Source organism: Juglans regia, chromosome 7 (assembly GCF_001411555.2).
Source record: "Juglans regia cultivar Chandler chromosome 7, Walnut 2.0, whole genome shotgun sequence".
NCBI classification, from domain to species: Eukaryota; Viridiplantae; Streptophyta; class Magnoliopsida; order Fagales; family Juglandaceae; genus Juglans; species Juglans regia.
In genome coordinates, this window is record NC_049907.1 from 16021048 (window position 1) to 16047298 (window position 26251).

General features: G+C 33.9%; 2 protein-coding genes across 3 annotated transcripts; both read right to left on the reverse strand.

Moving 5' to 3' along the window:
* Positions 1 to 4355: 4355 nt before the first annotated feature.
* Positions 4356 to 8346, reverse strand: LOC108983739. Its single transcript, XM_018955485.2, has 7 exons — positions 8228 to 8346; positions 7896 to 7967; positions 5223 to 5288; positions 5014 to 5061; positions 4799 to 4861; positions 4650 to 4710; positions 4356 to 4523 (listed from the first exon to the last, which is right to left on the reverse strand). Exons 2-7 carry the CDS (start codon positions 7950 to 7952, stop codon positions 4492 to 4494), a joined length of 327 nt encoding a protein of 108 aa, XP_018811030.1. The 5' UTR covers positions 7953 to 7967; positions 8228 to 8346; the 3' UTR covers positions 4356 to 4491.
* Positions 8347 to 14044: 5698 nt separating this feature from the next.
* Positions 14045 to 18016, reverse strand: LOC108989129 (putative beta-D-xylosidase). Of its 2 annotated transcripts, none has more exons than XM_018962643.2 (7): positions 17483 to 18016; positions 16611 to 16895; positions 16232 to 16401; positions 16035 to 16132; positions 15510 to 15860; positions 14980 to 15393; positions 14045 to 14886 (listed from the first exon to the last, which is right to left on the reverse strand). In XM_018962643.2, the coding sequence occupies exons 1-7, from the start codon at positions 17906 to 17908 to the stop codon at positions 14276 to 14278; spliced, it is 2355 nt and encodes a 784-aa protein (XP_018818188.1). In that variant the 5' UTR covers positions 17909 to 18016; the 3' UTR covers positions 14045 to 14275. The 2 variants fall into 2 exon arrangements, with proteins under 2 accessions (XP_018818188.1, XP_018818189.1); XM_018962644.2 differs by lacking the exon at positions 17483 to 18016 and adding an exon at positions 16979 to 17140.
* Positions 18017 to 26251: the final 8235 nt, after the last annotated feature.

Consider the following 26251-nt stretch of genomic DNA (forward strand, 5'->3'; position numbering starts at 1 on the left):
ATTTTTTTTATTTTTTTATATTCTTAAATATTTTAAAAAATTATAATATTATTAAAAAATATTTTTTTAATTATTAAGTAAAAGATAAATTTAAAAAAAAAAAAAAGTATGGGGAGGATGGATGTCATCGTGTCGGTGGTTTTAGCTTTTCTCAAAAAATGAAAAAAGCTAGAAACTACACTTATCTCATAATTATGTCAGAATGTGACGTGAGCTGTGAGCCTGTGGTTGGTTGATTGTAGAGAACTAGAAAGAAAAAAGATTAAAATACTGTAAAGATAGGGCGAGAATGGATGGCCAACTATTCATTATGGGTTATATTAACCTATACTGTTTCCATAAGGTCATGAGTCGTTTTCCTTATCTTTATTGTCCATATATACATATATTTGGCTTCTAGAATGAATGCTGCACATTGTTTTGCTAAACTATTAAGGAAAATCATGTTTGGATGACTCCCAAATGCGCCTATCAAATATGTCCTCCAGTATATTTTATTTTTTTATTTGTTTAATGATTAAGAAAGTGATTATTAATAAATTTATATATATTTTATTTTTATTTTTAAAATATTTTAAAAAAAAAGTGCGAAGGCATATTTGGTGGGACATAGTTAGGTGTCATCCTAGCATTATCCAACTATTAAATATGAATAAATTATATATATATATATATATATAGTTATGGCTAAGCAAGGCTGCTAGACATGAGAGCAATTGGCTTCCAGATACTGTTTTACACTACTAAATTGGTGGATTTTTTGTAACATAGATGTAGTAGTACTAATAAAACACCCATATTTTGAAAGGAACGAATGCAACATTGTTTGTATATATAATTCACTACAATAGATTTGACATTTTTGTGACCGTTTATAATTTGTGATGGTCACAAAACCGTCACCAAATGTAGTGTTTCGAGGCGGTTTTATTTAACCGTTATTAAATTTGGGATATTATTTAAAAAATATTACACGTATATGATTTACGTTTGAACCACACTTTTGTGATGGTTACACGTGCGCATGTAACTACTGCCTTATTCAAATATCAATGGTTCTCCGTCATTTTAGATTATAAAATGTTTGAACGTAATATTTTAAACGTTTGAATATACATCATAAGTTAGAACATATATTTATACGTTTAAATAGTTTTAAATTATATTTGAACAAGAATGGAAGTATGTGCGAACATAATATTTTAAACTTAATATATATTGCTTGATTGAATTACTTTCACGCGTCATGAGCAACATACAAAACAACATTTTGAATTGTATGCACTAGCATGTGATCATTCCAAAAGAACTGTTCGATATACGGGTTGCACAGTTTGGGATTATAGGTTTCATACCAAGGAGTGTGAACGTAATTGAAAAACTCAAAATTGTGGTTTGTTGGTTGAGGGTAGTCATGCAACGAAAGACATTGACTATTATGATGTCATAAGTGACATTATTGGATTGAAAATTTGAAATACCTAGGTGGAAATATAACATATTTATTTAAATATGATTGGTAAAATCTAAGCAGTGATCGATTATCAATACATAGAGATAACTACCTCACAAAAGTCAACAACGCATGTAAGTGGTATGAAGATGATCTATTTATACTGGCTTGTGAAGCGACCCAAGCATATTACTTAGTTGATCCAATAAAAGTGTCTTGTTGTGGACGTGTTTCACCGCCACCACCACTTTACGATCACCTGCAACCAAACAGTAAAGAGTTTGGGGGTTCGAGTGAACATCTCTAATGTCTAAATCAGTGACTTTAAGATGATAATAATAATAACAATAATTCGATCCCCTTTACTAACCTGGATTCCTCCTTTATATAGAGCTCTATGAGTTATCTTTATTCTCTTATCGAATAATGGTTATGCTTTATTCGAATTCAAATTTAGAGATAAGGGTTCATCTCTTACCAGATTTGAATGACAGCCTTTTCTATCCTTTGTCACTAACTGAATAGTTATCCAGTCGGTATTGGCTATGGGCTGGGTTCCCTTAGTATTGAGCTGGGCTTCTGGGTAATGATACAGGCTTTGGTTATTAGTAAGGACCCATGCCCACTTTGGGGGTTAACTGGTCAGGATATCCTATTCAAGCCTGAATATAGTGGAGATATAAGTTGGTGAGTGGTACAGAAGTTAGCCCTTTAGAATATTTATGATGCCTTAACAATAGTGGATAGTTTTAGTGATGTTGAAAATGATTCTTCAAATATAGAGGCCTACCAAAACAGTGGAGAGAGTATAGAGGCCAACTTGATATTGTCTCTAACGATATTTCAAGTATTCACTTTTTAGAATGAACTCAAACTAAAGTTTGGTCTTAAAAGAGGATGTATGAACTACAAATGAGTTGGTATCTGCATTATTTCGGTGTCACAAGGATAGGTGTTATGAACACTTTAAGAAATTTGAGATGTTCAAGGAGGCAATCCAAAAACCTTTCCAAGAAATGAATTTAGACGATTGGAAAAAAGTGCTGCGAACTTTTCTCAAACCCTAATTACCAAGTAATTACATTTTTTTACTCTAAATAATTTAGATTATGTGATAATTTCGTAGGGTATATTTAATTTTGTTAATTTTTCATGCAACACTTGAGTTCTATCAATGCACAAAATATATCAAATTTGACAATCTACCATCGGGTGGGTTCAAGCTTATTCCATCGAAAATGGTAATTAGTTATAGAAAAATGCTAATATTCTTACAATTTTATGCACATAACCATACGTGCCGACGGATAAGCTATTGAAACGGAAAATATTTTAATAGTTAAAATTATTATTTCAAATTAAAAAATAAAAAATTGAAAAAATGGGGTTGACACTCAATATGTAAAATGCTCTGCATAAAGCTATGTGTACATGTAGCACTACTCTTAGTTATTATATCTTTTTTATGAGTTAGTTTATGAATTAAGTGCTAATATATTTTTGTTAAAGTGGTTTAATTAGAAACGCGAAGATCCTGAAAACTTCTCTCTCATTCATGTGTATACCATGACCCATATTGATGCCAACTGCAAGTGGATTGATCATGTAGCGAAAGAGAATTACGCAAGTCAAATTTAGTTTTCAAAAAAAATATTTTATTATTAATCACTTTGTTTTTTTTTTTTTTTTTTTATCTTACTCATTACTCCTGAAATTATTGTAGGAAAAAAATGATTGAGTTGCATTTTGTTTCTAAAGAATCATCTCCCAGTGATATCAAGATATTTATCCTAGTCCTTGGGACAAGTTTGGTTATGTGAGAGAACTGGGACATTTTTTCAACCATTTGGGTTCAACATCCGTGACCTCGGGTTCTGAATTGAATAATCTTACTAAAGATTTAGATGCTGCGTGCTAAGAGATTGAGCAGATGAAAGCAAGACAACGAGAGATGGAGGATCTACTATCTCATTGGCTAGAGTTAGAAATGCTTTTATAGGAGCAACAAAAGGAGCAAGAGGAAAGAATACGTCTTGAAGTGCAAGAACAAATTTAGAATGAGATGATGGTCCATATGGAGCACATAATGTCACTCATTGTAGCAGAATCGTAACGCTTGAAAGATCAAGAAGAACTGATGCTTAGCCTTTTTATTTTCTTCCCTAAATTTTTTTTAAAAAAAATCAATTATTGTCTATGTATTTATGAAACAATTTGTACAATTTCCAATATATAATATCGTTTATGTATTTCTTAATTTGTTTAAAATTTATGTTCGAATGTAAACCTGCAACATTTGAATGTAATTGCAACCATTTGGTTTGATATTCAAACAGAAACAAATTAGAATGTGTGATGAAAAACATTCGAACAAACATAACCACGTTCAAAGATGTGGCACACAACGTGCAAATGTAGGTCTGTATATCCGAATTCTACTGACTTAACATTTGAACAAAATTTAAAGTAACTTTCAATTTAATTACAATGTAACATTATAACGTTACATAACCAACGTTCAAATAATGGTTACATTTGAACTACCTTTTACTTATTGTTCGCACTAATATAATTGAATGTTACAACATTACATTTGAATGTATAGCTTCCGTGATATTTGCGGATAACATTTGAACGTAGAGTTTGTACGTCCAAACGTTACTTGGGTGACGCAAATGAACCATAAAAAATTGGGTGTCATGTTCAAACGATCAACTAAACAGTACTGGAAATAAAAGCGTGATAAAAAATATTTTTTGTGACGATTAAACAGTAAATTGACACAACATCTATTTGGTGACGCGATTCTTATGTCGAGTAGGTGCGGTCTTTTTCCATCACTAAAAGTATTTAGTATCGGTTTTGTTTTGTTGTGTGATAGTTTCATTCGTCACAAATAAAGTGTATAAAATAGGAAGGAAAACTTTTTATTAGAATGTAGAAGTTGATCACATACAAGAAAGTGTTCAGATCATGGTAATGCATGCCATTTTATGAACAATATGAGTTTTAGTAAATAACATTACTACACAACATCTTTAATTCCTGATCGAACACGATTCTACTGCACCTGTAACATCCACACCAATTAATCGAGTAAACACTTGAAAGATATATAACATACAAAGTAGTTTGAACTCGTGTATATGATCTATCTATAAGCATTAATTTGCAATTGGGCATGAGTAGTACTCACCAGCATCCCGACCAGATGTGCAAGCAGGTCTCCTGGGTGGCAGTTGTTGGTGCGGTGTTCTCTGCAGATGAATGTGATCACATGATTGGCTTGATCGTATTAATTTTGAAAGAAGGTGGTCATGTCTAAACAAACCTTTAAATTTATACCTGTAATTTTGGTCGCAAGGTCTCTACTGCGGCTGTTGATTTCTGATTTACTCCAGCACCTTGCTGTACAACATTTGCATACACTTTTTATTTTCCACAAAATAAAAACAGATGGCTAAGTAATATATATATATATATATATATATATATATATATATTTATCAAGGCCGATCATGAGCTGATTAAGAAATTAGTTAAGTCATGGGAGCAATCACCTTGCATAATGCCCAGTCCGCTGAATCAAAGAATGCACGTTCATGATCCTAGAAGTACACAAGAAAACTTATAGCATATTTCTTCACACGAGTACAATACTTCAATCTAAAACTATACAAAACCATGTTATATATATATATATATATATATGCATATATATATATATATATATATGTTTGGAGATGTGGAAGTAGTGTTGATGATTTACATTTGAAATCAATGGTTTTTTCTTTGGCACGAGTCCCCCGTACTTATTCTCTGTAGTTGTCGCCTGCTGTGATAATACACCCAAAAATAAAATTGTTTGATTAGAAGCTAGGCAGGCGTCTAGATATTAATTTTAGCTAAGCTTGAGTACTTAGTATAAGTAATTAAACCATTACTAATTCGTATAATTAATAAGAATCAATAGTACGTAATTACACCATGAATTAATCTTTCTTTCATCAAGCTGGTTTCAACATTTTGATGGAATCATGGAAGTAATTTAATTAAAACCGTTCTAATAGATAGTCATAAGTGATCTTAAGGCACATCCATAAAATGAAGAAAAGATTGAGGAGTAATGCTAGATACAGTCTTAGGACGGCGTATAAGCCTCACACACTCTCTTTGAAAAAGACTAGCCGGGGTCTAACGTTAAAAAACTAATTTTTTCATATAAATCTCATATTTACCCTAATTTTTTAAAAGGAAGTGCACGACACTTACATACCTTAGGACTGCAAATATCATCTCTTTACTATAAATATTGGGGTCATAATTAGAGAGCATTGACTAACATTTTTACCATAATTTGTCCTATAATATATATTTTTATTTGTAAAAACAAATTGGCCTGAGTAGCATAGTTTTAAATTTCGTACCGTACTAGCCGGTACGGTTGAAATTTTTCGTACCGGCCGTCCCGTCGGTACAGGTACTATATCTACTTCGTACCGGCCAAAATACCGGCAATTTCGGCCAATTTTTTTTTTTCAAACTACAAGCTTATTTTTTAACTCACAATTCATACTAGACTATTTATAATTTATATATATGTATTTATATATAATTTATTTATATATAGACTATTATTTTAGAATATAATTTTTATATATAATTTATTTATATATCGAATATTTCGAAATGTTATCTTGAAACGCTATTCCGAAACGGTACAGGTATCGAAATATTTCGTTCCAGTGCCTTGACCGGTACAGTATCCGGTACGGTATTCAAAACATTGCTGAGTAGCCATTAAATAAGAGAATTCAGAGGATTAATTATTCCATTATTCCCCACATTAACTCCTAATTTATTTTCTTCCATTATTAAAGTAAATGCTAATTTGAGGGAATTTTTCTTGTCCACACGAACTACCTAATTATTAAAACCAACTTATCAACTTACGTATGAACTTTCCATACTTTGAAATGTTCCACGAAATACAACATTCACTTGTCTTTTGCCTTATAGATAAGAAAGCCGCCTTGACTAGGTTTTGGAAAATACTTAAACCTAACCTAGAATTCTAAGCATTAATTAGGCATTAATAACTAAATAGAAATCAAATCCTCTGAATTTGATTAGGTCCTATCTCTAAACTATTTTGTACATTCAGAAAGTCAGCTAAAAATGGTAGAATTCCATTCACAGAAATCCAATTGAAATTGGGCATTCAGATGTTCACATCAATTGGTCAAATTTTGGTGAAATATGTTTCCTACTCTTGAAGAATTCCAAAAGCATGCCATGAGCATTAACAAGCTGTTTGGCATGAATTTTGGACAACTTTTTTTAATTATAATATTGAGGTCTAGTTTGGGTACTGATGAGGTATTCTCAGAATACTTCACTATTATTTATTATTTTATTATTATTTTTATCTATTATTTACTATTTTTTTATTATTATTCACAAAAAATTTAAAAATAACTTATCATCCAAACACAACCTAAGTAGTTGGAGTTTGGGTTATGAATAAGGTATTCCAAAATAAGCATTAAATGTCAGAGAATTACAATTTGGACGAAGTAATAATTGACCAAAACTTGAGAAAAGCAAAGTCCATGTGAACAACGTGGACAGACAAACTCCCTATTGCCGTTGGGTTGTGATTCCTTTTACGTTATTGGTCGATGTAGGTGAATCTCTTGCCGACAAATCAAAGAGAAATAATATCTTTGTGTAAACACTTGTGTGTATGACCAAAACGTATACTGAGTCGTGTCATATTATTAGCCGTTGGATCATGTAGGACCCAGTCGACCCACAAATGTCTAAAGTATACATAGATTCATGGTCCTTCCAGCTTTCAGACGAAAACTCCAAAAGGAAAATTTATATGATTGGTGTTTAACTCGGGCCCTTGAGTCACAATTTGGAATTGAACCAACAAAATAAATAGTAAAAATACTTAAAAAGAAAATAAACGGAAATATTCAATTAATCCATTTAAATAAAATAAAAATAGGGGGTGTATCATGTATGTCTATCATGTCCATAAATGCATGGTGGGTCATATGCACGCTAATTTGGGTATTAGAGTATTTTTTAAAAATAATTTTTTATTATTTATTATTTTTTCATCGTATTTTTATTACTATTTACAAAATATCTTACTGCGTGATTATACCGTAGCATATAAAGCAATCCTGCCCATCACTCGTATCAAAGAGGTTGAAAGCCCTCCAAATTAAAGGTTGAGATTGATAGTTCATGGGTGGTTGGTTTGTGTCTTGATTAATGCTCAAAACCACCAGAACCCATATATGGTTTGTGAGTGTTTTCACACATGGTGGATCATTCTCTGGTCTTTGTTTACATATGGCTATATATATATATATATATATATATATGAGAAAGAAGATGATGAGCAGAATTTAAGACGTAGTAGTACCTCATGGTGTTGGGAAGCAAAATAATCTTCATGACCTGTACTGTTGCAATCAGCCATCTCAGCTCCGGTCTCCTGTGAAAGCAACTCACCGGCATTAAACATGGAAATTAAGCAACAGAATTCGACCTTAAGATTATGCCACCATATAATGTAATAGGAAAACCTTGAGGTTTATTATATCAAAGAGGAGAGAGAGAGAGAGACCCAGAAAGCACCGATTCTGAGAGTTAGAAAACGGGTAGAAGGTAATATAAGGAAGGGCAGCCACAAGTAGAGTAGATCATGAAAAAGAAAAGTAAGAGAGAAACAGATGGGGAGGATCTTGGCATTACCTTGCAGAAGGAGAAAAGTAGGAGATGCAAGAGGAAGAAGCCCAAAAGTGTGAAAAGGAACCAATGAGAGAGAGAGATGAAAGAATGCGTAGGATTGAGTGAGAGGCCAATTAAGAATATTATATGTAGGTTGAAGATTAGATATGTGATGTGGAGGCTAAGGTACCCAAAAAAAGAATATAAAAAGAAAATAAAATCCGGCCTCTACAACTACAAGTGCCTATGAGATAGGGGTGGGTGAGAGCTAGTACTGAAGCTTTAGGGCCGGGGGTGGTGGAAGGGTACTTATAATTATTACTCACCCAACAAGGAATTAAAATTTAATTAATTAATTACTTATTGGGTACATATGTGATATGTGTGTGTCCTTGAGCCCCTTGGAATGAGTATTAGTTGGTCATGATCTAAATACCCGATCTGTGACCCCTAATTCACCCCCCTCGTACGTACCGGCAACCTCGGGTGGTTTTGAACAGTGAGATAAGAATTTTTTATTTTAAATAAAAGTTTAAAATATTATTTTTTAATATTATTATTATTTTAAGATTTAAAAAAATTAAATTAAAATTAAAAAAAATTAAATTATTTATTATATTTTATATAAAAATTTAAAAAAATTATCATGATGAGAATTTTATATCTCATCCCACCTGCCGCGCATAAGTTGCATTTTTCCATTTACACAAACATCAATTTATTGGCCTCTTGTGTTATATTCAAATATGATTTTGTTGGATTTAATGTCATTTTAGGGGGGATTCATGTAGTTTTTAAGTATTGATACAAGAAATTGAGTTTTTTTTTTTTTTTTTTGTTGAGAAGCAAGTTTTGGATATCTTTCTCAAGAGTAACTTAAAATATCACGGGCGATTCAAAATATCAATAATTAAGTTGAAGCGCCTCTTAAATATATCCCTTTGAAAAAACCCACCGAACCGACCTTACCAAATTTCAAGAATTCTCATCCGAATTCATGAATTAGGTTGACTCTAATATTTAAATATTTAAATTATTAAATTTATTAAATTTATCTTAATTTATAATTTTTTAATACGTAAAATTTATAATTTTTTTAATTTTTTATAAATATATCTAAATTTATTTTAATATATAAAAACATCTAAATTTATCTTAAATAAATTTTATAAAATTTATTATATCATGTTATCTTATTACTATTTATAAAAAATTTAATTCATTTCAACTCAACTCAATATTTCAATATTTAAATAATAGGTACCGTGTTTAGACTTTATAGTTACGAAAAGAACCTAAAATAAATTTTATAGTTTTTATTGAGCATTTATTACAGTTCAAAAAACTCACAGACAACAATAAATTATGCAAAACCGACCCCATAAGAATCTCTCTCTCTCTCTCTCTTGTTTTGTTTTATTTTATTTTGTTTTTGTTTTTGCTTTTTTCTATGATATTAAACTTACATTAAACAATGACAAAATTAAAATCTAGTGGGGGTAAGATCAGGGGATTATTACATACAAGCAGGATGCATGGATGCATGCATGCATGGTTCCTGCTGCATTTACAACCGATAGGCAGTGCATGTGATCTGGTTTGCAATTATGAGTGCATGGATTACATTATGTCATTGGGATGTAAATCTATGATATTTGATACATTATTCTCCAGGGGGACGGGACGGGACGGGACGGGCCGGAGGTCATATGAGGAAGTGTGTTTAAATTAATTGGTCAGGAATGCCATCTTCATGTCATATCTGAGCATATATATGGCATGCAGCATATCCCAGAAAAAAAGGTCATGGATGAGGCTTTCTTCAGGCATAATTAAAGGGCAATATTGACCGAAGCTTAATTCCTCATTATCCATGCATGTTTTTCATTGATTCATTTCTTGCTAAGGTGTCATCCAGCCATCTCTCTCTCTCTCTCTCTCTCTCTCTATTTCCTTTACCAAAATTCACTAATTTCTTAATGTTATTAACAATTTGGCAACTTTGAATCTTTGATATTTCACTACCAACGAAATACTAAGATGGAAAAATTTACAAGAAAGTGAGAATTCAACAGTGACCAGAAAAATTATAAAAATCCATTGAGAATATATATATATATATACTAGCAATAAGGTAACGTCTAAGGGACGTTTGCCTAATTATTATTTTTTTTTTTTATCTAGCGATTGAGGAAGTATTTTTTTAATGATGTTGTGAATTTTTTTTTTTAAATATTTATGATGATTAAAAAATTACATGAAAAAAAAGAAAAGAAAAATAAAAAAGTGAAATACACATTCATGACATATTTTCGGGATACTTTTTCGTTAGTTGTAACAGTTCTCTTTAGTTAATTAAGAATATTATCATATTTAAATTATATTAAAACTCTAATTATTTATATAATTATATTTTTTTAAAAATATTTAACAAAATTTCATCATTTATTTAATGATGAAAGATTAGTATTTTATAAATTAAATTTGATAATTTATTTATGATATGATATTTATATGTTAATTATCTATTTTAAATTAATTTAAATCAGTATTTAAATTTTTACCATTTAATCAAATTTGGAGAGTTATGATTAAGGATTAGATTTAAATCCTAAAAAGTTTCATTTTCGTCTCGCTTTCTCTTTCTCCCTCTCTAACCCTTTTTTTTTTTTTACCTAGTGATTAAGGAATTGTTTTTTAATAATATTGTGAATTTTTATTTTTTTAAAAAATGTTTATAATGATTAAAAAAATACATGAAAAAAAAAAAGAAAAAAAAAAGTGAAATACATATTCATGACACATTTTTGGACTACTTTTTCGGTAGTTGTAGCAGTTCTCTTTAGTTAATTAAGAATATTATCATATTTAAATTATGTTAAAACTCTAATTATTTATATAGTTTTACTTTTTTAAAAATATTTAACAAAATTTTATTATTTATTTAATGATGAAATATTAGTATTTAAATTAATTTAAATCAGTATTTAAATTTTCACCATTGATCAAATTTGAAGAGTTATGATGAAGGGTTAGATTTAAATCCCAAAAAGTTTATTTTCCCCTCACTTTCTCTTTCTCCCTCTCTCTCCTTCTGCTCAGCCACGGCTTCTCTCTCACCTGATCTCCTCCATGAAGCAACCGTGCACCACTGTGGGTGTCACCGACCTCATCACCGACCACGTCACCGGCTTCCCCTCACGCCGGCGAGCAAACCCCACCGTCGAAACCCCTTGGCAGCTCCTCCCTTTGCCACACGCTAGCACTCCGAAATAGGTCTCAACGCTTGCGCCACTGCGCTATCGCACTACCACCATCCAGCTCCTCTTCCTCCGGCGATCACCCCCATGGACCCAAGACACCATCGAAGCCCCCATGGTAGCCCACGTCTCCCTGCAATTCCCTCTCCCGCATGAGTCTCACACAGTTTCTCCACCAGACCGCCGCCATACGTTGTTCCCACACCACCACCACCACCATCGAGCTCCTCTTCCTCCGGCGACCACCCCATGGACCCAAGCCACCGTCGAAGCCCCCATGGTAGCCCCCGTCTTCTCGCAACTCCATCTCCCAAAATGGGTCTCTCCGTTTATTCATCATTACATATAATTCAATTAAAATATTGTATGCGGTGATTTTGTGATCTGTTGTGGTATTTTATAATAATTTTTGTGATATTTTGTGGTGATTTTGTAAAGATGATTTCTGTGAGGATGTAGAGATGGACGAAGAAGGGAAGCGTAAAATAAGAATATTGTTTATCATTGTTCATTACTGTTCATCTTACTATTCATCAGATGATACACACTTTTAAATATAAGGAGATATATATACGCACACATATATAAAAGGTTAATTGGCATCCTAGTATAGTAAGGTCGGTAAGAACAGAAGCGTTAGATCGGCCAGACGACAGTAATTAATTAGTTCATATTTTATTATTATTATTACTATTTTTTCTGTTTGTGCTATTTATTTGATTAAGTAATTGTGCTGATCTTTAGAATGAGTTTGGTTACTTTGAAATTAGTGGTACTTGTGTAAAATCCTGTATGACGTAAGATTTTCTAATTGATAAAAAAAAACACGTTTGCCACATTTGTCAAATTGAAGAAAAAAATAAAGTGTAGTTTCGAATATAAAAATAGTCTAATGTATAAGAATAAAATTATTATTTATTTATGTTCATCATTTATTATGAAATTTAAATTATATTAAAAATTCAAATTAATTAGATATTTTTTTTCTCTTAAAAATGTATAATAAAATTTCATCATTTATTTAATGATGAAAAATTAGTATTTTATAAATTAAAGTTGATTTTTAGTATATGATATAATATTATTCTCTCAAAATGTTCAGTAAAACTTTATATTTTATTTAATGATAAAAAATTAGAATTTTATAAATTGAAGTTAATTTTAAGTGTATGATAGAATATTTATATTTTAATTATCTATTTTATATTAGTTTAAATCAATATTTAAACTTCTACCTTTAGATTAAATATAAAGATTAAAGATAAATTATTGGAATTTAAAACCCAAAAACTAATATTTTTTCTCACTTTTCCTTTCTCCCTCTCTCTCATTCCCCACGTACGATTTTGGTATTATGTCGCACATTGGCATTCACACGGACGAACCCAAAAAGAAACAGAAAATCCAAACAAACATGAAAAAAAAACCCATGTACTGTTCATTACTATTCATCATTACTGTTGATGAACAGTAATAGGGATATGTAAAAAAAATAGTCTCTTTAATGTTCATGAATAGTAATGAACAGTAATAAGAATATGCTCTTTTAAGTTATAGAAAGATATATATGTCTCCACCATAACAGCCCATGACATTTATTAAATACTTTAAAGCTGTTTAGAGTATTAGTAGTGGATTCAATAAAGTTTGGGCAAAATTTAGATAGAGAATTCACTTTCATAAATTTAGCTAGTCACTTTTCAATAATACCAAATAACGAATTCTCCAAATCTATCACTCTCCAAAATATTTTAATTTATGTTAATTCTAATTATAATTTGAATATTTATTTGTTATTAAAAAAGTACACATTAATTTTCTAACGTTCATATTTTTTTCTAACGGATATAATTTTCTAAGGGTCTTTTTTTTACAACGCTCATATTCTTTCAACTGGTATATTTTTTCCAACGATCATATTTTTTCAATGATCATATATTCTCAACAATTGGCATAAAGTACATCAATTAAAGATGATGTTCCTTTATCTTTTTCTTCTTGCGGAAAAGTAAGATGAATTTTTCTTTATCTTTTATTCTTGCGCGAGAGGAACAATAGGCAGTAGGACGAGAATTGTTTATGGTGAAAATAATATTTAGCCAGCCAGATTTGACCAGAAAATAAATCTTGGGCTAAAATTACTGTTCATTTTTTGAGCCCGTTATAATAGATTTTTGTGCAAGCTAATTAAATTTTGACCAAAATTTGACTAAATTGAATCCGATACTGGTGCTCTTATTACTTCTAACGGCTAGCGTTATGGAGCGATATGTATTTAATTTCCATTTTAAGTTCAAAACCTATAGTGCTATTTGAACTGGTGCCAATTAATTAAAAGTTAACTTGAAGCTGTTTTTAAAACTTGCTACAGTATATGGTCAATCCAATGCCTGATCAGTATAACAAGTTAATCAACCCGCGCGCAAGTTGGTTTACCATAGATGGAGTTAAAAAGATTATTGAAAAATTGCATGTTTGAGAGTGAAATAAAGAAGACTTCAAATTGTCAGAAATTAGAAAGAAAGACTTCAAATTCACATTCATAGCATATATAGGCATTATTGATCAGTACTCAAGCATGTGATGCAAATTAACAATAAATCGTAAATCCAATGATCATTTCAAATCTTTTGATTTGAAGTCACAACTCCTTACAAATCCAAATCCAGGTTCCAATACACACCCTTCGGCTATGTATTGAACATTTTTTTATCGTCTTCACATATGGAACAACGCCCAAATATCACATTACAGCCTAAAACAAATGGTCATTGTTGACCTAATTAGATTCAGCTACCATCATATATAAGTTTTACGGTCGTGTAGGATTGATATCTTCTAGACTTGCTTGGACTGAAATCAAATGCTCAAGATCATCTCCGATTTGAAGTTTATGTTCACCCATTGGAATTTTTCGAATTCCATATTTGTCGACGACGCTGAGGTGCTTGCACACGTGAACATCAATCTTGACTCGTTGCTTACTCCCAACTGCAACATTCACTTTCTCAAAGCCTATTAATTGCTTGTTGGTAAACCACTGCGTCCCAGGAGGTGGGGTTGAGAATAGAAGAAGCGAATGACTCCCATCCAAAGTTCCTGTATTTTTCACATCAATGTGAACGGGTACTATGAGTTCATCGCAGTTAGTCATGTGCTTGATCTTGACACCATTGCTAATCATGGAGGAGTTTCTCAAGGCATGTGGGACGGTGACGGTGATATCCTTTGGTGCATAGGCTAGTCCCATGTTGAATTTGGTGTAGCTCAAGCCGTAGCCAAAAGGGAACACCACAGGACCCTTGTAGAATCTGTAGGTACGACCAGGGTAGCCTTTTGATGGGTTTGCTCGCATGTCCATGATTGTCATTGGCAGCCTTGCTACGTAGCCCTCTGGGTACCATGTCATGGGAAGTTTTCCTCCTAGAGAAAAGAACAAGTACATAACTGGAAGCATTAGTTAACTTGTTGATTAGGCCAAGCGAGTAAAAATAAAACGTCATGTGTAATGGGTACCTGGATTGGTTGTACCAAACAACACATCTGCAATGGCAGCTCCTCCAGCTTGACCAGGATAGCCAGCCCATAGGATGGCACTGATTTTGGGATCGTACTTCGCAAATGACACATCAATAGGTCCACCACTCATCAACACCAACACGGTAGGCCCTCTGGAGGCTTTGGACACCCTTGAAACAAGCTCTTGTTGGTGTCCTGGCAAGAGGAGCCCTACCCTGTCTCTAAACTCTGCCTCAATAGATTGGTCCAATCCCATTACCAAAACAGTTGCATCAGCTTGTCGAGCCGCAGCCTCCGCCTCTTCAAACCCTTGTACCCCATTGCAAGCAACATTGACGCACCCGACTTGGTGAATGGTCCTAGCATATCTTCCTATGCCTTGTAGTGGGCTTGTGTAACCACATGCAACACCTGAATCAAACAAAAAATTAAAAATCAAACAAAAAATCAAAAGAAATGAGGCCACCAATTTAAGACCCCCAACTAGTAAATGACTTTTTCTCAACAGAAATGGATACACGACTTACCAGCATAATTTCCTATCATTGTAACTGTAACATCGGAATTGGGCCCAATAACTGCTACAGTTCGGTGAGTCTTTGTGGATAGTGGCAATGACGACCCATGATTTTTGAGTAGAACTATACCTTGTCTAGCAGCCTCAAGGGCTAGCTGTTGGTGGGCAGGGGTGCATACATCTTTTGAGCCCAACCGTTCAAACGGATGTGCTGATCGATCCCCATCAAACATACCTAACCTCATTTGCACCGCAATTGTGTTTGATAATGCATTGTTAACGTCAACTTCACTTAACAGGCCTCTTCTCACGGCCTGCTCTGTGTGCACTGCCAAGAAGGGTCCACAGTCCAAATCCAAGCCTGCAAAACATCACATGAAGCCCCTTTACTACCCAATAATAAGCTAATTGAACTCCTATTAATTTATTTATACAAGTTAGGTAATAAAACCTTCTATAACTACATTTAATTTAAATTATTAAAGATAATATAACAGTAGTATCTGATTTTAATTTTTAATTCTTTTTCATTGACCTGATTTGATTGAATCTGCTGCCGCTTCTTCTGGTAAAGCTGTGTAATGTTGCTGTTCATATAGAACTTGTACGGAGTCACAGTCCGAGACGATGTATCTGTATGCATGGCCCATCACAAAAATAATGAATGGTGGATAGAAGATATCATACATTTGTAAGCTATTTATTGAAACTAACAAGGTGGGTTTCACTCACCCATTTAGGTGCCACTGTCCACGGACAATGTCTTTGAGTAGATGAGGATCAGCACAGGTGGGCTTTCCATTGACTTGATTGTATGAGCACATTATACTGGCAACTTTCCCTTCCAGCACACATGCCTTAAATGGCACGTTATAGGTATCCTCCAAGTCCTGCTGACTGACCTACACACACACACACACCAAAATACAACCTCTTTCAGTCAAATAATTTGAAGAGAGCGAGGAAGTAACATAACCCATATATATGCATTATATATCATGATCAAGTTTATCCTTATCATATATTATGATCTTGTAGTTGCAAACGTGTGTGTGTGTTTATATATATATATATAGGAAATTATCTGAATAGTTGAAAGTTGCTTAATTACTCTGGCATTGAAATGGAAGCGATCCACCCCTTTCCAATTATCTACATCATAGGCCGTGTAGTGTTTGCAACATGCAGCAACCTTAAGTCTATCTCCAGCAATACCATTGCCTTGGAGTCCCTGGACATATCTAGCTGCATACTTTGAGGCCAAAAGCGGGTCTTCTCCAGGTGTCTCTTGGCCCCGACCCCATCGAGGATCTCGGAATATGTTCACGTTCGGGCTCCAATATGTCAAACCAGCCGTTCCTTCATTGTACATTGCTCTAGCTTCATCGGACACCACCTACACATGATGTACAAATTAACCAAGTCACCAACTATATATATGATTTAAAAAAAAAAAACAACAACAGCCACCACGATTACATGATGTCCGACGTTATGTTTTCACCATATATAGACAATTGGAATAAAAAACAACATGGGTACGTAGGTCGTTGCATGAGTATTTGTTCATGTTAACGTCGATCGAAATGGGGCTGCCTAGCCAACTGAAACTTATAACGTCGGCAATTATTAGTAGTGAAATGTTCAAATGAATCATGTTAGCCAGCTGATCAAACTAACATGCGCATAGAATTTGCAAGCTTGGGATAAAAAACCAGTCAAAGTTTCAATGAAAATAGTCAAGTATATATCTTTTTCATGTTTCTTTCCACTTCTTTATTATTTATTGATTTTGTTCATGCTTATCCAACTGATGACTAGATTATAAAGCTATGTGACGGCCAATTATCATTGAACTGTTGCTAGAAGTATATGATGCACATGCACCACATGCCGTCGCTACCAAAATAAATTAGTATTGGTGAGAGACAGATTATTAGCTAGTCAGATATGAAAATTCAAACAAAATCCTTAGGCACGTACCTCTCCGATTTTCTTCCAAAGTGACTCATTGAAAGCAGCCGCAGTGGTGATGACTTGAGGAAAGCTGGTGGCCGCAGGAATGGCCCCACCGAATTTAACACCTGGGCCCACATTGGACACCCCATGAAGCGCTTCCGACCACCACTCATACCTCTGAATGCCCAGCCTGGGCACTGGCGCGGCATTGTTCACCAGCAGCGTAATCTTCTCCTGCAATGTCAACCGCCCGATCAAGTCTCTTACTCTCACATGTATAGGCAGCGATGCCTTACAGAAGCCGAGGTTCCTCGTCAGCGCCTCCTGAGGGTTGCATGCAAATAGTGACCGAGCTGCCTCTATGGCGCTAAAGGAAAGAGAGAAAAGAGTGAGAAGCAAAAGAAGTACTGGAAAGAAGGTAAATGAGGGCTTCATTTTGTTGTGAGCCATATGGGGATAACAAGATCAGGCGCTTGGTTTGATTTTGGGATGAGTTATAAACTTATATATAGAGAGATAGTTCCCTTGAAATGCTGGGCGCTCGATTCTATTAAAGGCACCGAAAGAAAAACAAATATTTTTGACAGATTATTTACGATAAGAATTACTATTTATGATGAAAATAAACGAACATTTTTTATAGATTATTTGTGATAGGAATTACTATTTTTATTTGCGATAAGAATTACTATTTATAACGAAAACAAATGAGTATTTCTTGTAGATTATTTGTGATAAGAATTACTATTTATATTTAAAACAGATTCATTTTAATAAAAAATAATTATTTTTATAAGAAATAATTGATTATAAATAAGAAGAATAGTTATTTTTATAAGAAATAATTGATTATAAATAAGAAGTTTTTTTGGATAGGTTTCATTAACTTTACACGTCAGATTATGAAATTCAAAGAATGAACTAAACAGGATGTGAGAGAGAGAGAGAGAGAGTAAAAGACGCAGCCATGGATCGAGGAGGAGCAAGAAGTACGATAAACAACTAGATTACCCATCACCTTTGGCAAAGCAAGAAATGGTTTTAGATCATATATATATATATATCGGTCATAAAGTACTTAATTCACGGACAGAGCGAAACTGATCTTTTAATTAAATTATGATTTGGTTTTAAATTTATTTAAATTAACAGATGAAGCCGATCGATAACAAAAAAATGCATGGGGAAAACATGATTAATTAGTACAGTCATCGACCATTGCGCCGCAAAAACTACTTGTGCATGCCATTCATATGATCAGACCCATGCAGAATATATATATCTGTCTGTCCAACCACGCTTAGAGCTTGTACGTTCTGGCCGGACCAAATTAAAATTTAGAAAAACGAACATAATGCATTTTCATAAATGTCAGTAACAATGGATGGCCGTATTTCGTATTTCTACTGAAGTTAGCAACTCTACCGTATCAGGCACCATTAATGATCAATCCGATAACCTGCATATATTACAAGAAAAATAGGTATTTATAATTTTTTTTATAGTAAAAATAATTATTTGTGACGAAAATATATTCATTTTAATTGAGAATAATTATTTTGTTAGAAATAACTAGATTTCTTAGTTATGTATATATATATATAATCACTTTGTGTTGTATTTAAATTCAGTTTTCTGTTTTTGATATTATATATCTTCAACAGTACATCGGCAAGCAAATGGAGTGGATTCCAAAGCTCATTCATATTTTATATATATATATATATATATATATATATATATATATATATAAAGAGGAATGTTATATACAATTTATATAAGTCTTGCACATTTTTTTGAAAAAAAAATAATATTTATTATTAAAAAATTAATTTTTTTACATGAGTCCCTATATTTATCTTTTTTTTTTTTAAAGAAAATATGTAAAATTTACACATAATCATAAGACTGCAAACATAATTTATAATAAATAAAACATAAAGGAAGTAGAATTTGGGTAGAACTCGCAACTGCAAATATGGAAAAAGGCCGCCGGCTACGTACAAAATGTCAAATTTTCAAGCCAATTATTTTAAAATTGTACAGTAAATGATCTTGACTTGGTAGTAATCTTCAGCATATATAAAGTAGACACATGGGTACTTTGCATGATCTGATCCAATCCTTTATCTTTAAGCAATTTAGCTTGATTCATGTATTATTTATTTATTTTGAATGTAATGAGTACTGACTTTCATGCATATTAATTAAGTGGTTGGTTGCCTGAGAATGGACGTGTATGGACTATATGCCCAAAACTTTAAATTTGAGAGTGAGGGAATATAAGTGAGACATTAATTATGATTTGGTTTGTTGCGTTTTAAATTTATTTAAATTAATATATATATATATATAAAGAAATTCTATTTGTAATCCTAAATGAGAGACTGTGTGTGCAATCTCATTAATAAATGAAGTAAAAAGAAAAAAAACATAATTTTCAAGAGGATATTATTGTAATTTTAATTTTTTTTAAACATAAATGGATTTGCATAAATAGTTCTCAATTGAAGACTGTATGTAGACTAACTTATATATATATATTATATATATATATGAAGCTTAGAAAAATTAAGAAAAATAATACAATCTAATCCTTGAATGTGACAATTACTATATAGCCCTCATAAAGTGTTCCAGATTGGCTTCGATCGTCGGATGACTCGGATCCCATGCATGTCAACCAACTTTTTCCAACAAAGCAATATGTTCTAGACAACAGTACTTCCATTTGATGATAACCATGCAATATGTCTGATTCACGCCCTAATTTACAACCTCATCTTAATTTTTTCTTGGTGCTAATTATCCAAATTTGAATTTTCGGTCGCATTTCGTATGTGCTGGAAATTAAGTAATTTGAGTTCGGATTTTAATGGGACTGCATGTTTTTATATCATAAAAATTAACTGCAAATAAATAAGACTGCGAGAAAAACCACTCAAAATAATTAGCTAATTAGTCAAAATCGAGTTTAACTTGATTCATTTATTTAAGAGAAAAGCTACTATGCCGTCCAAAGATGACCGCTATAGTGTATTATTGAGGATTTTTTTATTTATTTAAAGAAGTGATTTTAAGTGTATTGGTATTTTTTTTTATTTTTTTAAAATATTTAAATATATTAAAAAAATGTGAAAAATAAATAAAAAAAATTAAAAAGTAACTAGCGGTATAAGCAAGCGGTGCTACTCAGACGGTAGAGTGGCACCGCTCTTTATTTAATGAGTCGTTCATAAACAAACAATTATTATACATTATTAAATAATACAATTCATATATAATTTGGCTTTGCTCGTATAAACTATTATCAATTCAAATAATTTCGTATTTAAGGGAGAAATCGTGTTCTTAATACTATATATATAGTATTATAAATATGTACTTGAATCGTTAGTATTAGAAATAACAAACATGCAGTGTCTCCACCATCACACGTAGCCTCTGCTCCACCAAATGATGTAGCTGCTCCTGCTCTACCAAAGGCCACTCCAGTACGTGACAGCAATGCAGAATAGTCTAGAAGAATTTTCCTACACGTGTCACCATTTCATTCAATCTTGAGAATTCTGTTATACTTGAATATTCGTTTCATATTGTATAAATACCACCACAATGTACAGTAAACATCAATGAAAAACACTTAGAATATTTTCATTCCTTGCGTCTTTATCTTCAATTTTAACATGGTATCAGAGCTAGCTAAGACTCACATCTAAAGCACTGCCATGGCCGAAATACTCAACACGCCTCCACCCCAACCTCCACCTCTTTCTCTTCCATCTTCTTCCCATTTAGTTACCGTCAAACTCAATCATGATAATTACCTCTTGTGGAAGGCTCCGCTCATGCCTTATCTCAAGGGTCAAAATCTGATCGGCTTTGTCGATGGCACTACTAAATCTCCTCACCCGTTTGATACAAGTTCAAAAAAATCCAACCCTGAATACTTGGCTTGGCAACAACAAGATCAAGCCATCATGAGTGTCCTTATCTCCTCCTTATCAGAAAATATAATTGCTCATGTCTTAGACTCTGTTTCCTCTCGTGAGATCTAGGTCACATTAGCTAATCTCTTTGCTGCAAAATCTCAAGCACGTCTCATGCAAGTGTAGTATCAACTTGCTACATTGAAGAAAGGCTCAGACTCTATAGCCGATTATTACCAAAAGACAAAACTCCTCCGAGATACACTTGCAACAGTTGGCAAACCCTTATCATCTTCTAAATTTATCACATATCTCTTGGCTGGTTTGGGTTCCGATTTCGATTATGTAGTCACCTCTATAACAACTTGTGTGGATCCTCTAAGTCCACCTCAGGTGTACAGTCATTTACTCACTCATGAATCCAGGCTCTCTCATCAACTCATTGGCCTCACAGCTACCACGGAACTCTCTGCAAATGTCACTTATAAACCGCTCACTGAGAATCAAAATAGGGGCCGTGGGTTCTATCGAGGCAGAGGCGGTTACCGAGGACGTGGTCGTCATGCTGGTCGATCCTCACCTTCCCACTTCTCACCATCCAGTCCCACATGCCAAGTTTGTCTTAAACAAGGCCATACCGCTCTCACGTGCTATAACAGGTTCAACCAAAGCTTTCAATCACCTCCACCCTCTTCCATTTCAGCTCATTTCACCAACGTTCCCACTTCACCCTCTGCTCCAACATCTTCAGTTGATAATCTTTGGTATCCTGACTCAGCTGCTACACATCACTTTACACATGACTTTTCTAATTTGTCTCCTAGTCCCACATAATACAAGGGTGATGAGCAAGTGTGTATAGGTGATGGCACATCTCTTCCAATACAACATGTTGGCAGCTCCACCATTCCATCCACTTCTGGCAAACTTCTTCTCTCAAAACTTTATCATATTCCTTCTATTTCTAAGAATTTGATTTCTGTTAGAAAATTTTGTGAAGATAATAACGTTTTCTTTGAATTTTACTCTACTTTTTTCCGTGTGAAGGACTCTCATTCCAACAAAATTCTGCTCCAAGGCAATACTAAGGATGGAATGTATGTGTTTCCATCTGATCTTTCATCTCCTCAAGCGTATATGGGCACTCGAGCATCTCCTTTTCAATGGCATGTCAGGCTCGGACATCCCTCTATGCAACTAGTCAATAAAATCATCTCTAAAGTTTCTCTTCCAGTGCACTCATCATCCACGTCTGGGTTGTGTTCCTCCTGCTGTCAAGCAAAGCTTCATCAACTTCTATACAATCAGTCCACCTCTCGTTCCACTACTCCTCTTCAACTTCTATTTTCGGATGTTTGGGGTTCTGCACCAATTCTATCCCATGGTGGTTTTCATTATTATCTGTCTTTTGTAGATGATTATAGCAGATTTACGTGGATATTCCCTTTGAAATGCAAATATGATGTAACGTCTACTTTTTTTATCTTTTAAGCGTCATGTAGAACTTCTTTTCAATACAAAAATACGAGCATTTCAATCAAATTGGGGTGGTGAATACAGATCTTTAAACACAATGTTACAATTATTTGGTATTTCACATCGTCTCTCATGTCCTTATGCTCATTCTCAAAATGGGTCAGTAGAACGAAAACACCGACACATTGTTGAAACTGGATTAGCTCTTCTTCCACACTCATCCACTCCACATTTGTATTGGTCTGATGCCTTTACAACTACAATGTTTCTCATCAATAGTCTTCCTTCTGCTGTTTTAAATAATAAATCTCCATTTGAAATTTTATTTCACAAAGTGCCAGATTACACATTTTTAAAATCTTTCGGATGTATTTGTTGGCCTAATCTTAGGCCATATAATCATCACAAATTGGAATATCAGTCACTTCCCTGCATTTTTCTTGGATACAATTTGGATCATCATGGGTATTTATGCTTCCATGTACCTACTGCCCGTATGTATATTTCACAAGATGTGTTATTTGATGAAATGCATTTTTATTTTTCTACACACAACACTAGCTCGTCCCCCAGACCTCAACCCAACTCATATTTCTTCCAATCTTAAACACCCCTCCCACCTTCAGCAACTCAAACCACTCACACGGGCCCATTAACTGTTCTCGATCCACACTCCCCACAACCCAACTCGTAGCCTCTAGCCCAAACCCTTCTCTCATTTCATCAAACCCACCTAACCAGCGTACCATTTCCTCCCAACCCGTAGCATCACCATCAGAGCCCATGAATCCACCTAGCCCACTCACACCTGTATCTAGGGCACCTGCATCTTCCCCAATTCATTCAACTTCTACCCCGATGCCCCCTTCTTCTCTACACCATATGCAGACTCGAGCCAAATCCAAACTCCATTTCCCAAAAATACGCAATGATGGCACCGTCGCATGGCCCCGACCACAATCTCATACCAGCTCTGTTGAGATACCCGAAGAGCCCACTTCGGTAACAGAGGCTTCAAAGCATCAGGAATGGTGAAATGTTATGCAATCCGAGTTTAATGCGCTTTTATCTAACAATATTTGGTCTCTGGTTCCACCTACATCTAACCAAAAGCTTGTAGGTTGTCGTTGGATTTTCAAGATCATGCATCACTCGGATGGCTCGATTGAACGTCGGAAAGCCCGACTTGTCGCCAAGGGCTACAGCCAACTTGAAGGGCTCGACTACTTGGAGACCTTTAGCCCTGTCATTAAGCCAACTTCCATCAGGTTAGTGCTCTCAATTGTTGTGTCCTCTAGTTGGCGGATTCAACAACTGGATGTGCAAAATGCTTTTTTGCACGACACCTTAGATGAACAAGTATTCATGTCACAGCCACTGGGATTTGTTCACCCACAATTCCTGAACTATGTTTGCAAACTTAACAGAGCACTATACGGCCTAAAACAGGCCCCTCGCGCTTGGTATGTGTGTCTTAGTTCATGGCTCTTGGAACTGAGTTTTAGTGTCTCGAAATCAGATGCCTCCTTGTTCATCTATAGGCATCAATCCGTGACAATTTATTTCTTAGTCTATGCGGATGATGTGATTCTAACTGGCTCTGATCTGAGTGTGTTGGCTCAACTGGAGGAGATTTTACAATCTGATTTTCCTCTCAAGAACTTGGGAGATCTTCACTATTTTTTGGGTCTTGAATGTCATCGAAATCCCACTGGACTTGTTTTATCACAAAGGAAATATATTCTTGACAAGAAAACTAACATGAGCAATTGTAAGTCTGTGAGAAGTCCTATGTCTCCCTCCACAAAACTGTCAGCCTTTGATTCTACCTCTATGGACGATCCGTCTCTCTATAGAAGCATAGTTGGAAGTTTGCAATACTTACTGTTTACAAGACCCGATTTGGCTTTCTCTGTGAATCGGGTGTGCCAGTTTATGCATGCACTCTGCTTGTCTCATTGGCAAGCTGTTAAGCGTATTTTACGTTATCTCAAGCATACTATGGATTATGGTTTGGCTATTACATCATCTCCCACTCCTGTTTTGGCTGCTTTTTCTGATGCCAATTGGGCCGGCTGCCCAGATGATCGAAAATCCACTGGAGGATATTGTGTCTTTGATGGCAAAAATCTGGTTTGCTGGAGCTCCAAGAAACAGTCTACAATTGCAAGATCAAGTACCGAAGCTGAATATAAAGCCTTGGCACATGCTACCTGTGAATTATTGTGGCTGTAGGGTCTTTTATCTGAGTTAGGAATTTTTTTGTCCAAACTTTCTATTCTCTATTGTGATAATTTTGGTGCAACATATCTGTCGTTAATCCTGTGATGCACTCTCGTACCAAACATGTTGATATTGATTATCATTTTGTACGAGATCGGATTCATGCTAAAGCCCTTCAAGTCTCTTTTCTCTCAAGCAAGGACCAACTAGCTGACATTTTTACAAAGCCTCTATCAACCTCCAGATTTTGCACATTACGTTCGAGCCTCACAGTTCTTTCAGCTCTGCTTGGCTCGCCGGGGCATATTAGAAATAACAAACCTACAGTGTCTCCACCATCACACGTAGCCTCTGCTCCACCAAAAGATGTAGCTGCTCCTACTCTACCAAAGGCCACTCCAGTACATGACAGCAATGCAGAATAGTCTAGAAGAATTTTCCTACACGTGTCAGCATTTCATTCAATTTTGAGAATTCTATTATACTCGAATATTTGTTTCATAGTGTATAAATACCACCACAATGTACAGTAAACATCAATGAAAAACACTCAGAATATTTGCATTCCTTGTGTCTTTATCTTCAGTTTTAACAGTTAGGAATAATAAAACTATGGACATGTTTATATATAAACAATATAAATATATTTATAAAAGCTCAAAGTTTGTTCACTAAAATTTGTATATAAAATTATAAGTTGTAATATGAAATCTATTTTATTAATTTAAGTAGCTCATAAACTTCGTGAACATAAACTTTAACTTAGTAATGAGCTTGAGTCTGACTAGTACTGTTCAAATAAAAGATTAAATAAACAAGACTTGATGACCTAGTAGAGTACTATTGCTCAATTCATAAACTTCATTACATAAAACGTGACATGCACTACAATAGATTTTAGTACTTATTGGGACGAATTATATTTCATTCCAAAAAGTGAATATTTGGGATGAAATCTAAATTCTATCCCAAATGATGGAAGCTGTTATTTTTCTGTTCGAATGAAAATTTCTGGGATGAAATATATCGTCCTAAAAGAGGAATTAATTTGAACTTGTTGATGTAATTTTCGTGTGTTTTCCATTCATAGTTCAAATTACATTTTTATTTTAATTATATACTTAGAAAAAGAACATAAAACTCATAGACAACAATAAATTATATA

Bases quoted from the DNA above. Each gene is read 5' to 3' on its own strand.
- LOC108983739 (XM_018955485.2), bottom strand. From the start codon at position 7,952: ATGGCTGATTGCAACAGTACAGGTCATGAAGATTATTTTGCTTCCCAA. The intron at 4,711-4,798 runs GTATAAATTTAA...ATTCATCTGCAG, and splicing joins CCTTGCGACCAAAATTACAG to AGAACACCGCACCAACAACT. The intron at 4,524-4,649 runs GTGAGTACTACT...TGGATGTTACAG, and splicing joins CACATCTGGTCGGGATGCTG to GTGCAGTAGAATCGTGTTCG.
- LOC108989129 (XM_018962643.2), bottom strand. From the start codon at position 17,908: ATGGCTCACAACAAAATGAAGCCCTCATTTACCTTCTTTCCAGTACTT. The intron at 15,394-15,509 runs GTAAGTCGTGTA...TGTTTGATTCAG, and splicing joins AATGATAGGAAATTATGCTG to GTGTTGCATGTGGTTACACA. The intron at 14,887-14,979 runs GTACCCATTACA...TCTTTTCTCTAG, and splicing joins GTTTGGTACAACCAATCCAG to GAGGAAAACTTCCCATGACA.